This window comes from Ambystoma mexicanum, chromosome 7p (assembly GCF_040938575.1).
Source record: "Ambystoma mexicanum isolate Mex_15411 chromosome 7p, UKY_AmexF1_1, whole genome shotgun sequence".
Taxonomy (NCBI): domain Eukaryota; kingdom Metazoa; phylum Chordata; class Amphibia; order Caudata; family Ambystomatidae; genus Ambystoma; species Ambystoma mexicanum.
The window spans coordinates 232391241-232407257 of record NC_090939.1 but is presented as its reverse complement, the minus strand read 5'-3'; the positions used below and the strand labels follow the sequence as shown (position 1 = coordinate 232407257).

Below are 16017 nucleotides of genomic sequence, written 5' to 3'. Positions count from 1 at the left end.
TTACATTCGATAATGCCCAGAGTGGGCCTAATATGTTGTGTTTCTTGACCCTGCGCTGTATTTTTTTAGCTGTGCCCACAGCCATTCTCCCACAGTCACTGGACAGAGCATGTGAATTTCCATATCTACCCAATGTTTGTCCTCATCCATCCCATGGTGTGGAATCAGTACGCGGAATTGTGTGGCTCTGTAATAAGTGTACATGTCAGATAGGACCACCCCTCCCCTATCTCTAGGTTGCATTAGAATATTTCGTGCCACCCGTGTTTCTGTCTCTGCCATATAAATCTCATTATCTTCCCAATGAATTCTTTAAAGTGTTTCTGTGGCATTTTTATGGGCAGCGTGTGGTATAGATATAACACCTTCGGTACTAGGGTCATCTTCACCACGTTTAAGTGGCCTAGCCAAGAGAGCGTCAGGGAGGACCAGGATTTCAAGTCTGAAAAGAGCCTACTGAGCAATCCTGGGAAATTTGCTTCATGGAGGTCTCGTATTGTTTGTGTCACCCAAATCCCCAGATATTTCAGTGCTGTATTTTCTATATGCATATCACACCTCTCCAGGCCCACTAGCTGCCTTGCTGATTCCGACAGGGAGAATTACCGATTTACTATTATAAATCTTAAAGCCTGACAGCTTTCTGTAGTCTTCCAGCACTTGGATCGCTTAGGTATGGATCTATGCGGATCCTTAACATGTAGACGAACATTGTCTGCATACATTCCAAGCTTATATTCTTTCTCTCCTATTGTTAGCCCCTTTATCTCTGTTTCTTTTCTGATCTGTATCCCAATGGGTTCAATTGATAATGCAAACAGAGGTGACAAGGGGCAACCCTGTCTGGTTCCCCTGGTCAGGTGGAATGATTTAGATGTTCTACCATTCACCGATACCTGGGCCGACGGGTCTCTGTAAATAGATGAATGCCTTTCAGTCTCCTTGGGCCAAACCCACATTTTTGCAGGACTGCAAACAAGAACCCCCATTCCACGCGGTCGAAGGCCTTCTCGGCATCCAAACTTAATAATACAGTTTTCCCCTCCCTTCTCGTTTTCCATTATATTCAGTGTCTTGCGCATTGTGTCAGCCCCCTGTCTCCCCACTATAAAGCCCACTTGACCTGGGTGAATCAGGTATGGCATCATCCTTTTCAGTCTCATTGCTACCATTCTAGTATAGATCTTTTCATCCAAATTCAAGAGCGATATCTGACGGTAGGACTGACAATATTCCAGGTCTTTTCCTTACTTTGGAATCACCGTAATTGGAGCTTTACTGAAGGTGGTAGCGGCTACCCCCGTTTCAGTCACACGGTTGAACAGTTTAACCAGTTGAGGGAGAAGAACCCTTGCAAATTTCTTATAGAAGCCGATGGTGTAGCCATCTTCACCTGGGGCCTTCACGTTAGGCAATCTGTTGATGGCCTCTTGCAATTCTTCCGGGGTAAATTGGCTCTCAAACAGGTCTACATCGTACTTCTTTAACTTTGCCCTGTCTATGCCCTTCAGGTACTTCCCCAGTTCTTCCTCCTTCCCCTGGGTGTCGCTAGTATAGAGCTCCCATAATATTGTGCGAAGCATTCAGATATTTCCTTGGGCTTGCTCTTCAGTGTCCCCTGCGTCCCAAATCCCTCTCGCCCATCTTGCCGCCCTCTGTGCCCGGAGTCTAGCTGCTAGCATTGCATCAGCCTTGTCCCCCTTTTCATAATATTTTTGTTTTAGGTACATTAGTTTTCTAGCCATGTCTCCCAGACCCAGTGCTTTTAACTCCATACGCTTCTTTTGCAGAATAGGCGGGTCTTCCTCTTAATATACCCCTTTCTTGTGGATGTTTTCCTCCATTTTAGCAATATCCCTGCGCAACATGTCTTTTAGTAGCTGTCGCTCGCGCTTCTTCTTAGCCCCCTCGCTAATGAGAAGACCTCTCCAGGTGGCCTTCCCCGCATCCTATACCATCCCTACACTTACTTCCCCAGTATCGTTGATGCAGAAGTATTTCGTAATTTCTGTACTCGAGCTCTCAGCGAACAGTGTGTCCCGGCGTAATGAGTCGTTGCACATCCATTTTGAATCGGTCTTGCTCAGACCGCCTACATCAATCACCATGTGGACCATATCGTGGTCTGACCAACCCACTGCGCAAATGCCACAGTGGCGAATTCTGGCCCCTTGCTCCCTATTGAGCAGTATGTAATCAATACGCGTGTATGTTGCGTGCGGCACAGAGTAAAATGTGTAGCCCTTCCTGCCGGGTTGCATTATTCTCCAGACGTCTATCAGGCCCGACTGTCTAATGTGTTCCCAAAACCATCTGCTCTCTTTTGACCCAACAAAACCTGTTTGTCACGACCCTCAACCCTGATCCCCACTGGCAAGCCCACTGGCCAGGTGGAATAAGGGCTCGGATCACTAATAAGACCTGGCACACACTCCTCAGGCCCTCTTGGGGCCAGTCCCGGCGCCTTTGGCGCCAGGCTCCTCAGTATGGAAAGACATCTACTTGAGGAACTACTTTATTTAGGCTTTCAGCCAACATGGAGGCATCCACATGGCTTGATTCCTATAACCAAGCTATGCGGTCTATTGTTTTGGGTGTGTTGGCCTAGGGACTACTTTACCTGGACAACTTTACAGTGGCTATTTAAACCAGACCCGAACAAGACAACACGCTTCGCGTTACTTTGCTTCTAGCAACGTGACGCTCACCGTGTCCAGCTTTCTCTCGAACCTGGCGAATTCCGGACCTGCAGAAAACAAAGAACATCGTTAGCAGCAGAATCTTACCTGCAATCTTCATCGTTCTCTGCTCGCAGCCCCTGGGCAGCTCTGTTGGAGGAGTTTGCCGCCCAGATCGAAGGGATCTGAGAAAAGGAGAAAGACATCATTAATGGAGGTACCAGAGACATTACAACCATAAAAGCGCTTAAAGACTTACCTGGCTGGTTGCTTTTCGACCGGCACTGCTCCAGAAACTACATCTACGCTGGGTACTCTCCGCGACCTACGAAAAGAGAAAAGCGCAGGTCAGTGAGGACAAGGCATCGCTGCGCTACGCAAAGCGCCTCCTCAACGCATCATAGCGCTATAGCGCGACACCATCTTCCGGTGAGAACCAGCACATTCCGTTCTCCAAGCGGACACTCCGCGCTCCTAGAGGAGATAAAAAGAGACATTAGAACAGACAAAAGGCATGCAAGAATTACGATGCCATCAATCGCAATAAGACCTACCTGAAAAACACTACAAGGGCCGCAGTCAGTGAAGAAACTGGACCGCCAGCGCCCACAAAAGCCAACGCGCCCCTGCCCAGAGAGCAGGATGGAGAGCCCACCGATTCCGGCAACCAGGCGGAATTCCCTCAACACCGAGCCCACCAGGGAACCATTGGGAAGGGCATCAACGACCAGCTGGCTGGGTGGCGTCCCCGTGGATACCAGGTGAGCGTAACACTGTTCCCCGGCGGACACCCTATCCACTGCAGGGTTAGCCCATGAGTTTAAAGTCCCCGCCCCGGATTGTCAGCTCTCTCGACCGTGCCATCAACTCAGCCAAAGCGTGTACATTGAATTTACTCTGACCTTGATTTAGGGTATACACTGACGCCAACACTAAGCTGATTCCCTCTAACAATCCCTGGAGTATCAATAGCTTCCCCTCCATCAGTTCTAGCTTCGTAACGTGTGAGATGTAAGTGCTTGCCGATTACAATACCCACTCCACCCTCCATGACTGGGCCAGAGGCCCAGTATATCTGTCTTATTCCACTACCTTTGAAGGAGTGTTCTTCTCCAGTCTTCAACCTAGTTTCTTGCAGGAATAAAATATCCAGGGCCACTTTTCGGAATTCGTGCACCACCAAGGACCTCTTAGTAGATGAGTTAAGGCCTTTTACATTGGGAGTTACTATGGCCAACCTGCATTCACCCCTACTCCCCTCAGTCATTGTCCCTGCCAACCATTATCCATTGCCCCATTATCTCATGTCGCATTTCCCCACGCCTGTCCGCTTCCCGGGTGCCCAGCCCAGCTCTTCTCTTTCCTCCCGAGGTGTCCTTGCAATCCCCTCATCCCGGGAGGCGGGTGGGGGGCCCTTCTGAGGTCTCTCTGATTGCAGGCCGTCACCTCTCTGGTACCGCGCTATCTCCGGCCTCCACTCTTCACTGCGGTCGCTACACTAGGAGGCCCGACCACGTCGCACTTTCACTTTCAGTCCGGGAGGTTAGCTTCTCTGCTGTGCTGCTCCAAGCTCTAGAGAGCGCCTCTCCCACTGCACCACACGATCCTTGTTCTTTTTGGCTGTTCGGCACCCTGAGCATCGGGCTCACTGCTCGGCTTGCTCAGATCACAGGGGGGTTCAGCACGAAACGGTTGTGTCAGGCAGCTATCTTGCCTGCACCCCCTAGCGGTCTACGAGCTGGCATCTTTTAACAGTAGCGCAATACTGTGAGTTGCGTTCTGTGCGGCCATTGGGATTAGTCCATGGTCTGGTGCTGTTGAAAAAGCCATATTTTTAAAGATTGGCGAAATCGTAGAATTGTGGGGGCATTCCGAGTCGATACTGGGATTGTGTTCCAGAGGGTGAGTGTGTGTGACAAGACAAGGATTGTTTGCGGGTCATCTTTGCAGACTAATTGGGATTCAAGCTGTTTGGTTGATTTGCGGCGCAAGGAGTGCGCCACCAGATAAGTGGAGCTTAGCTGGCAGGTATGCTGGTGTGCTACTAATGACTGCTTTGTAGATGATACATGCAATCTTGAACAGTATCCAGGCCTGGAGAGGAAGCTAGTGTAGATTGCGTAGAACTGGGGCGATTCGGTCGAATACGAGGGTACAATTTTGGGTTTGTTTTTATTCTATAGAAGATCTTTGAGTAAAAATGATTGAATTGACATGACTGTACACTAGTACAGGTTGTTAGTACTGTATCTCGTGAATATTACTGCTTCCACAAGAACACCCAAAGCCCGTTGAGAGCTCCTGTGCTATTTGATTGATACATCAGCCTACTTGTTAAAATGATATCACTGCTTTACAGTCTTTTAGTGCAGGCCTCCATTTGGCCTGGGCATCCGTCATTTGCTGGATTAATGCATGTTTAGAGTATCGATATTTTATGGTTGCAGAATGCACCCTTCACCCCCAACCTCCTCCTCCCCCGCCCCATGTGCTTCCTTTACAAAATGTCCCTCATATAGGCTTTTATGATTAGTGTGTTCCTATGTGCTGGCATTTGGAGAGGTATGCCAGCAATGCACCCACCTTCTACGTAAGCCACAGGTGGTGCTACATACTAGAGGGGGGCTGGAGGGGATTGCAGAGGTGATATGGGCACACATGTTATTTTAGACATTGAGAGACGTAAACGGAGCCTTGCCAGCTTGTCATACTGCACAGAGAAACCAATATCGATATGTGTGGATCCAGCGTTGTACCGGTATGCAGGTATATATTTATTTCTGCAGCAGAGGAGTCCATACATAGCTTTATGTAACGTATTGTGTGCAATAGACGTTGCACTCTAGTCGCTGTTTACAGTCCATCTTCGCTCAAGAACTCAAACTAATGTTTTCTTTTCTCCCAACAAATTGAACAGGTGCTGATCCCACTCCATTTCATACACAAGCAGAGGTGACCCTGAAAACCAACTTTTTTGCTACTAGGAATGTCTGCACAGAGTTATTACCACTCATAAAGCCACATGGTAAGTTTATTCCCCGTCCCCACCCCCCCAAAGTATTGATGCCTGGAATACATTCCAGTCCTCCGAGCCCATGCAAGATCTGTGATTCTATGGGAGTGTTCCAAGTGACCTGTGCTGCCAGGTGGAGCACTCCTCTTCTCGGATCTTTGGGCTTCTCTTTTTGTATCGGAACTTTGAGCATCTCTTATTAAGTGCTCAAGAGCAACCGGTAATCCATTAAGCCTATTGGAAGGTTGCAAAAGGCACTAGATCACTTGTGCTTGATTGTCCTGTGTGTGCTTTACTACCCTTTGTCAGTTTATGCCTGTTTCCTGGCACAGCATCCTACATATAGACAGTCATCGATAGCAGCACCTCTTCTTATGCATCACAACCCATGCTCACAGCCCAATAGGGAGATGATCATCCCTGGGTTACTTGAGTTCATTAGCAAATGCTGATAACATTTCCGGAATCTGTTTATTTTAAAAGTGTTATCTGTCGATGTGTTCTCATCAGTTTCTTAGTAATGCAATATAAAAAGGGAGGCGCAAGACGTGATATTTTGAATCAATAAGCAACCATCATGGGCCATTCTGCATGAACACTAAAGGAGGTGACCACATGGGAATAATGAATTGGTGATGGGGTTCATTGCAAGAGAGAAGTTACATCTCATAATAGTCCTTTGACAGGGGACATACGATTTGGAAACCTAATCACACAGAAAATTAACAAGGAAAAAACTGTGAATACACATGATGGCAGAGTGCAAGCTAGAGACACATTTATTCTGCTGCTGAGAGGCATGTAGGTTTGTGCTGCTACACAAGTCACTTTCTGTCCTGCCAACTCCTCTGCGGATTGGCCTGTTGGACCTGTATGATTTTCATTTGATTCTGCCTTGCATGCCCATTTAAACTGGTCTGGGCAAAGCAAACTCTGAGAAGAAGGATGCATTTTTGAGAAAGGGCACAGAGCAGCGCAAATGGATGCAAGTGAATAAGAATGCACTTGGTTTGGGGACAAGGTGCACATGGTGTTGAGAGGAAACAGCGAAGCGGGAAAACGCAGATGTTGTGGGGAGGCCTTGGGTTATCTGGTGAAATGATGACACAGAAGAGCGCTATAGAATAGGAAGAATTTGCAACATTAACTGAGTGCAGTGGCAATTTTTGAGAGAGGATACATAATTGTGATTGCAATGCTCCTATTTTAGCAATGCGTGTGCAGCCACAGCGTGGAGCACATAGGACACCCTTTGGAAAGCACGAAATGGATACTATGGGAAATCCCAGAGTGCATAAAACGAAGGTATATTTAGAGAAGAACTGTTGCAGTTCACAGGTTTCTTGTTTTATTTTAACATCAGTTACATAGTATGGATATTTACACACTGTCTCTCTCTCGTTTGATTTCCCTTAGCAAACATGGAATCAAATACAATCATTTCCTTGTAAAAGCTTGTTTTATTATTCCTTTTCCCGTAACAAATGTCCTATAGTAAACCTAATCAAACAATTCTCTCATCCTGCAGGAAGAGTGGTGAATGTGTCCAGCATGGTTAGCCTCAGTGCATTGGCTAATTGTAGCAAAGAGCTGCAGGAGAAGTTTCGCAGTGATTCAATCACAGAAGATGAGCTCGTGAAACTCATGGAAAAGTTTGTGGAAGACACCAAGAAAGGAATCCACAGCCAAGAAGGCTGGCCCAATACAGCCTATGGGGTTTCTAAAATTGGAGTGACTGTTTTGTCCAGGATTCATGCCAGGAAGTTGAATGAGGAAAGGGGAGCAGATGGAATTCTCCTCAATGCCTGCTGTCCTGGATGGGTCAGGACAGACATGGCAGGTCCCAAGGCCACCAAATCTCCAGACGAAGGAGCAGAGACACCGGTTTACTTAGCACTCTTGCCCCCTAATTCTGATGGGCCTCATGGGCAATTTGTTAGTGAAAAGAAAGTGGGAAAGTGGTAAATGAAACATGTAACGTTCTCTTCATGCGTTTCTCTGGGTACCCCTCATTGCATGTCTAGGCACTGTGAGCGTACTGTCTTCCTTACATGGTCATTGTGCCTTGATTAGAAGAAACATTTGTAGAACACAGTAGCATTGGGAATAATTTTTTCTTCCTGCTTAAATCTTGGGAATCGACTCTTTTTACTCTCTATGGTGCAGTGTTCCTTTTTGGACAAACAGTGCAAAGCTGTTCACTCTACATAGCATAATCTTTATTTGTCCCCTGTCTCTTGCTTCCCTTTCTATTTCATCTCAGACCCACCCCTGTTAATTCACACTTTTTGTTTTCATAATTTTCCAAAGAGTCACGAATTTGCTGATGGAATAATAAATGCAATTTCTATTAATAAGATTACAGATTTTGAAAGCACTTCAAGAATTTTTGAAAAATGGAGGGTCTCTATCATCGTTGCCATTCCTTCCTTAAAGGGAACCCTATTCACTTCTACATTGAACTTATCTGTCTATAAAGGAAACATGTTCAGTTAATTTCTTTCAAGTCATTGTACAAATAAATGTGCACCTCTTGCTTTGTCGTATGATTTACCCCAACTGGTTCTTTATTTGTTTGAAAGCAGTTTTTTCAGCTCGTTGACGGAACAGAGTATTAAAGCTCTGTAAACATAGCTGTGTTGAAGAAAACAACACCACAACTTTCTCAGCCCCAGGGAGCTCACTGATTATTTGGGAGTTGATTTAATGGTTTGGGGTATTGTCTCTATTTTTATTACAATTGTTCATGTGATATTTACCACATACACATGGATGGGCAAAACATTTCTGTTAATGTATCAGCGTATTCTCATGCGCTCTGTAATATTCGCTTGAGGGCCCAAATCCCCAACATTCTTTCTCCTAGAATTCCTTCCAATTGGTACTCTCTTGGAACACAATTAATTGTTGCTCCTCTCATATTTATTATGAGAGCTTCAACATACTAAGGCATGGGCTGTTGTGGAAGGCATGTGGCCATCTTTTTACGCATTCCTGGCTTTCCATACTATTCCCATGTATAGCAGACCAGGTGCAGTTGAATGCGATGCAGCCATATACCACAAGTCCTTTTGATGAATACTTTGATATGTGCTGGTCAGTCCACTTATAGATTGTACAGCTGTACGAAAAAAATATATGCCTATGATTTTTCAGTCTGCATCTATGTATTTCTTCTCAAATCTGATCCTGTTTCAAGTATTCTGTGACTGTTACAACATTTAGAATTATAGGGCCTCATTACACGGTAGGCGGTAAGGGTTTACCGGTACCGGTATTTTACCGGTACCGGTAAATCCTTACCGCCTTACTACGAGGTCCCTTTGCGGGTTGGGGATTTTAACGCCTGCTTTTTGCAGGCGTTAAAAACCAACCCGCAAAGGGACCCAGGGAGCTAATTACGGTACCACAATTTGCGGTGCCGTAATTAGCGCCTTCCCCATTCCCATTATGCCCTATGGGGCAAAAATGGGAATGGGGAAGGGAAATGGTGGAAGGGGGAATTACCACCCCTCCAACCTTGGAATGGGGCGGTAATTCCCCTTTCCACCAAGGCGGTGCCGGTATTTTACCGGCATGAACCATGGCGCTAATTGCGCCATGGTTCACCGCCTACCGTGTAATGAGGCCCATAGTATTGATTGCCCATTAAGATGATGTGGTTTTGTGCGAAGTGGGTTTCATGTAGAGTCCCATATACTTTTCTTTTAGAATGTATAATTCACTGCAACGTGCGGACTGAACCAAAGCCGCTAACGTCAGAATGCTTATGGCGCATATCCTAAAACCTTTCCATTACCCCATACAGAGTTCTTCTATCAGCTTATTTTTGAAGATGTTGTCATTTGATATACTTTGTTGGAAATACCCGTTAGCATGCCATACGTTACACAGTGTGCCTTTTCTCGTGCATTCATTCAATGCAAAGCAAAGCAGTGAATGCAGAGGAAGGGAGGGTCATCGTCAGTGGCACACACCCAAAGACAAAAAAACAGAGGTGTCACCAGTGTAACGAACAACATAACACATAAAAAAAAGCCACAGCTTAGCCAATGAAGGAGACAATTGGGCAAAGAGGCTGCATGGATGTGCAGGGGCGCCTGCCATGAATGTTCAATGCCTGGAAGGAAAAAGAAACCTCGATGAGTGGATGAGGTGCTGTAGAGTGGTTTCACAGGGAAGGTCAACCTCGGAAAGGGGGCCCCACATTAAGTAATGCTGTAAGTAACCGTCATGTTAGGCGATTATTATTATTGTGCATATTCTGAGATCCGAGGCAGATGGGCAGAGTTCAAAAACATTTTTTTGCATCCTCCCATTTAAGGTACCAACAAGTGATCTAAAGAAGGTGGTGAGCATCCCAGCCTTGCCCTCTTCAGAATATTGTGGGCAACTCTCACCATCTAGTAGTCAAATCAATCTTTTCGTGATACATCATTTGTATGCCAGTAATTGGTTTGCCCTCTTACCCTGCACATAGCTCATTTGTGTCGTTGTTTAGGAGAGGCTAAATGTGCTTCTAAATTCGGTCTGGCAATTTTAAGTTCTCTAAAGGCTTTTTGAGTGGTCTAGTTCCTTCACCCTGACGAAGCACCTGAGGCACCCTTTTATTCTCTGCTTGGCTTTGGAGTGTGCCACAGATCTGCTATTCTACTCCCCCTAGATGACTGCCTTTGTTGCGTCCTAAACTATGCATCAGTAGAAGAAGCTATTTCAGACCGTAATACTGGATCTTTAACTTTGAGGTCGCATAACCTCCATTAAGGCCTAGGATGAAGATTTAGTCAGATTACCCACAGAGTTGTCAACGCACACCAGGCAGCACACTTGCCCCTTTTTTCGTATGCGATCAATTAGGAAGCAAGCCGGGGAAAATCTTTATGGGCGAAGCCTCGGTGAACGTGAGAAAAATAGGTGTGCTCTCTAATTTAATGAAAAATATGCCATGCTTGGCATTCTCAACCTCTCTCGGAACTCTAACCAGTGCTTTTGCGTTTATGAAGTTTAAAGAGGATTGGCGGGAGGGATATTTGGGTCAGATTGAAATTCACCCCCAATCCCCATTAAAATTTCACCATTAGCAAAAGCAGCCAACGTTGGATGAACCTTGTTAAATAATCCGATTGTTTGTCATTAGAGAGGTACAAAAATATTATCATCAAATAGCTAAATAAATTGCCCTTCAACAATATTTAACGGCCATGCAAATCTCTCTATACATCGAATTTTACAATCAGCGTACGCTTAGATATTAATATCACAGTGAAAAAGGGCTATCCCTGGCGATGCAACCTCTGCTTACCCTAGTGAATCAGGTGAGTCTCCTGAAGCATGACGATATATACTTCCAAAGTTTGCAGCCGTTTTACCATAGACTTTCGTTTAAATGGAGAGTTCAAAAACCCAAATGATGAGAAGAGATATTAAGTTTAGAGATGTTGGGTTTATGCAGTCAGGGAATGTATTTATGTAGAAATTGGTATGTGAAGAAAGAAGGGAAGAAAGGAATGTGGGCTAGTAGGGCGTGCGTATGAGAATGATGAAATTAAGCAAGAGGTTTGGATGTTGTAGGGATTATGTGTGGTGATCAGGGCAGTAGGAGTTGGAAGAAAAATATCATGTTTATTAAGGATAGTAATAACGGATATAATAATTTTGTGTTTTAACAGATCTATGAGATTGTATTACACTAATGATTTGTTGAAATTCTAATTGAACTATAAACAAATATCAATAAATAAAAGGATAGTAGTAAGGTACGGCATAAAGGGAGTATGCAACCAAGCAGGTCCATGCATGGCGGGCATAGAGTTGGCTGCTAGCCACATGACCAGGCCTTGCCAGGCAGTTGCTCCGCCCACCACCAGATTTCACGTCTTCCAGGCCTCTACTTAAGGACTGTAGACCAGCTTAAGACAGACAGCATTGAGTACTGTGATGAATCCCGGGATTTCGTCCCTTCTCCCATATGCGATGCAGCCTCAGTCCAATAATGCCCCTGGGGATGGTGCAGTGTGGGAGGATCACATAAGAGGGGGGAAAACCCTTATGGGATGAGGGATGGAAATCCAGGCAGAACACCACCCCCAAACCATTCCCACCCTATTATCCCATGCATGGTAGTCCAGAGAAACGCCTTCCCGTGTATATTCTTGTAAAGTAGAAAACATTATTTCCCCATGAACCGCTAACATGAGGAAGAACATTGAGTACAGGGATGATTTTAATACTCTGACGAGGAAGGAGTGTTTAGTAATGTGTATTGCTCCACAGAACCAGTACAAATGCACTAGTCAACTTGTATCAACCAAATGTGGAACATACATAAAAAGGGAAGAAGGACTTGGTGAAGAGATACACCCTCCCAGGAGGAAGTGGAAGATTTGAATCCCAGCAGCAGTAGAGACAGGACGCTGAGAGTATCGGGTGTGGGATGCTTGCCCGCTGGCAGAGGCATTCCCAAAACATCAGTTTCAGACGGACATCCAAGAGAAGCAGAGGCCTGAGTATCCAGCCAGACTGGAAGGCTGATGCATGTGGAGAAGCCGCTGCAGTCCCTGGAAGCAGAAGAGTGAAGCCGAGAACGTCCAGAAGCACCCGCAGACAACCAACAACCATCGGCAAGCTATCCAGAGAGGTCGGGGAGACCGGGAAGGTTGGCAGGACAGCTAAAAGGAGCAAGTATTATGAAGGACAGGTCTGGGACCCATTACCAGCCGTATGCCTCCAACAAGATCTTTATAGTCGCAGCACCTGGCAGACTAATATACCAGGTAGGCAGAACTGGCAGAAAGATAAGTTAGAGTCTGGGACACACACGCGCAGAAACCATAAAGGCCTCCAAGAGGCATATCATATTCTCAATACCTTACAGGCGAGTATGCTAGGTGGACCGAACCCAGTGTGAGTCAGCGACCCACAACAGACGTTAAGGCCTTGACAAAGTAACCCTAGCCTGAGAAGTAGTAGCTGAAGTGAAGCATCTTTAGAGAATGGCAAAAATAGAGAAGCACAATACCTCTTCTTGCCTAACCCAACTACAGTATCCTAAGAAGTAGTTGGAAGCCAAGTGAAGGGAGGCATTCTCTTGGCACTGGAAGAAGCCGGAGCAAGACCAAGAGGAGGGATTCATTTTCTCGATCCCAAGTGTTCCAATTGGAACTTTGTATTCTTTGGAAGTTTGCTTTGCACACTTTGGAACTTTCTTTTCTTACACCATTTTCAATCCTAAATGTACACCTAGGAAAAGAACTATAAACTGAGGAAGGGAGTAATTCCCTTAGTCAACAGTTCACTTACCCACATGAACTGTAAATCACTGCCTAAGAGAACAGTGCCATTCTCCTGGACAAAGAACAGTGGTACCAGCTTTAATTAAGTTGAAATTGAAAGGGGCGGAAATAGGTTTTGGACACAGGAGGTGGGCTATTTACTTTGGATAAACATCCTGACAGAATCCTTAGTTTTAGTTGAGGCAGGGAAACCCCTCTTAGTGTTAGGGAAAGTTGGGTTTCTCCTTTTCTTTTTGTTGATTAAAAGTCTATGCCAACCAGTATGCCACTCCTGTGTCAGTCTCCTCCTTCTGCTTCCTTACAGAAGGCTTCTGGTAACGTGGCCAGGCCCTGCCACTCAGTTGCTCCGTCCGCCTCCAGTTTTTGCGCCTTCCAAGTCTCTACTTAACAACTGTAGGCCAGCTCCAGGCAGACAGCTTGGAGTAGGTTGCTGGTCACATGACCAGGACTTCCACTTAGTTGCTCCGCCACCACCTATTTAATCAGTCTTCATTAGGCGTTCTCATCACTGTCGTCCTTTGAGAAGGACGTGCAAAGAAAAGAACCTCACCTGTTTGTGTCTGATGGGCTGAAGGGCCTGAATCGCTATCCTGCATTTCACCTACAAACTAATCTCTACTACTGCTACTCATCAAAAGACATCCCCATGTGTCTCCTACCTCCACGGTCCATCCCAATTCTTACTAGGGTGCGAATAGCCAAGTGCCCTAGGCAGCCCTGGCAAGCTACCCTTGTGAACCTCCTCAATATTTACCTTGCCACCAACCAACATCCACAGACCACATGCACACACTCTCTCATGTTGATCAGTGCTCGCTCAGCAGTAGCTCACGCTGCAGAGATCGCTGTACTCATCTCGTACAACAACCTTGATGTCCTTTTCATCACTGAAACATGGTTTGCCCCATCCTCCCCACATGTTTTAGATGTCCTACTACCCTAAGGATACTGAATCCAACTTGCCGACCGGCCGTGACGGGCAGGAGGCAGAATGGCAATTATCTACAGGAGCGACTGGCCATGCTCCATTATCCACTCTGCCTGAACAAGCTCATTTGAATCACTTGCCTGACGGTTCCCTCTATCGCGCAAGGAATCCATCACTTTCCACCTCATCTACAGACCACCTCACAGGAGTGACTCTTTCTTTGCAGATATCTGAACGCACTATCCTCTGCCAAATTAGCACATTCAAATAGTGTCTTTCTCAATGATTTTGATGTCTCTGAGTCGCAAGCTGACAGCCCGCACTTGAAGCACGCTTTTTGCACGGGCCGCTTCCATGGTCCTTAACCAAATTGTGCTCTCCCCACGCACAACCAAGGCAACACCCTAGACTTAACTATACAAGTGTGTCGGTGTTAGTCAAGTGTCACTGTGCCGGCCCTTATTTATAAATATATTGTGTTGCTTTAGTGGTATTGTCTGCAACAGGTGGGGAGAAAACCCTAACACCTGAAAAATGTAATTAGCAGTAATCTAAGCGTCTCCCCACAATTATGCTCTCAATGCCTGTTGGCTTCTTACAAAGAGATCTTAACTAGTCTTGTGTGTCTCACCAAACATGTTTTAATTGTGTAATTGTTATGTGAATATTTATAGATATTCAGTGTGGAGGCGAGAATTCGTTATCGCCTCCTCCTGATCACCTTCAAGAGCCTTTTGGGCATTATGCCTCGTTATTTCAATGAACTCATTACATGTAAGAACATCTCTCGATCACTTAGATCAAATGAGACAAAAATGCTAAGGATTCCTAGAAGCAAATCTAAAAGGGCTGAAAAAGGAGCCTTTGCCATAGCGGCACCGGCGGCCTGGAATAGCTTGGTGTTGGAACTCAGGCTGGAAACAAAACTAGAGCCCTTTAAGAAAAAGTTAAACACTTGGTTGTTTGACTAAACCTTTTGCCTCTGTTCCTTCTTTCTCCCTGGCCGTCCCTTGATTATGTTCTTTGTTTCTGTCTTGTCTCCGCCATCATGCCTATGGGTCCATTGCTGCGCATTAAGTCTATTAAAGTAAAGTATAAAGTAAAGTTGTGGCATCCATACCATGTATTTGGCTACACAAAATCCACAACTTTAATCAGCGAAATAAAACCTTTATCAGCCAACAATAACCTTTTGGTGCATGTGCCTTCTAGGCTAGTTAAGTTTCCTTGTTTTTACTGGAATCTTAGATAACCTAATAATAATAAAATAAATAATAATAATAAAAATAAATCAATAATAAATACGCTGTAGATCATCTAGAAAAGTTCACGTATGGAAGTTCAGGGCGCTGGTGCTTTAATACAGGTGCAGACGTGAATTTCGCTTTCAGCTCTTGGAAGGCATTTTCAGCTTCTTCAGTCCACATAAAGCGTTGATTTTTTCCGCAAGAGTGCTGTGATGGGATGTACAACATGTGAAAAATCCGGGATGAAGCTGCGGTCGAAATTGGCAAAGCCGAACATGCTTTGTATTCCTTTTACTGAACTTGGTGATGGCCACTTAAGGATTGCATCCACCTTCTGTGAGTCCACTCGGAATCCTCTTGGGGTCAGGATAAACCCAAGGAATTCAACTTCTGTGGCATGAAAAACGCATTTTTCCAGTTTTGCATATAGTTTGTGCTGGCGCAATTTCTCAAGGACTGCTTGGACGTGCTTCACATGGTCAGATTCTGAAGAGGAGTATACTAGAATATCATCGATATATACGACAACACAAACGTCAATGAGTTTATGAAGGACATTGTTCATGAAGTATCAGAAGGCTGCTGGTGCATTGCACAACCTGAAAGGCATCACCTGGTATTCAAATAACCCATACTTAGTGCGAAAAGCAGTCTTCCATTCGTCGCCCTCTTTTACACGTATGGTATGCCCCCCCGGAGATCTAACTTAGTGTATATGCAAGCGTCCTCCACTTGGTCTAGTAGTTCAGGGATCAGAGGCAATGGGTAGCGGTTCTTAACAGTTATCTGGTTCAATGCGCGGTAGTCTATACACGTTCTGAGGTCACCTTCCTTGTTGGGCACGAAGAACAAAGCTGAA

At 45.4% G+C, this 16017-nt stretch overlaps 1 protein-coding gene across 2 annotated transcripts in view; it reads left to right on the top strand.

Annotated features, from left to right (window-relative positions):
- LOC138525858 (carbonyl reductase [NADPH] 1-like) overlaps positions 1-8237 on the top strand; it is an 84402-nt gene extending 76165 nt beyond the window's left edge. For both annotated transcript variants that reach the window (XM_069636128.1, XM_069636127.1), the window contains exons 3-4: positions 5596-5703; positions 7220-8237. In XM_069636128.1, the coding sequence (XP_069492229.1) occupies positions 5596-5703; positions 7220-7656 (545 nt within the window). In that variant the 3' untranslated portion in view covers positions 7657-8237. The remainder of the gene's footprint in view (positions 1-5595; positions 5704-7219) is intronic.
- The last annotated feature ends 7780 nt before the right edge of the window (positions 8238-16017 follow it).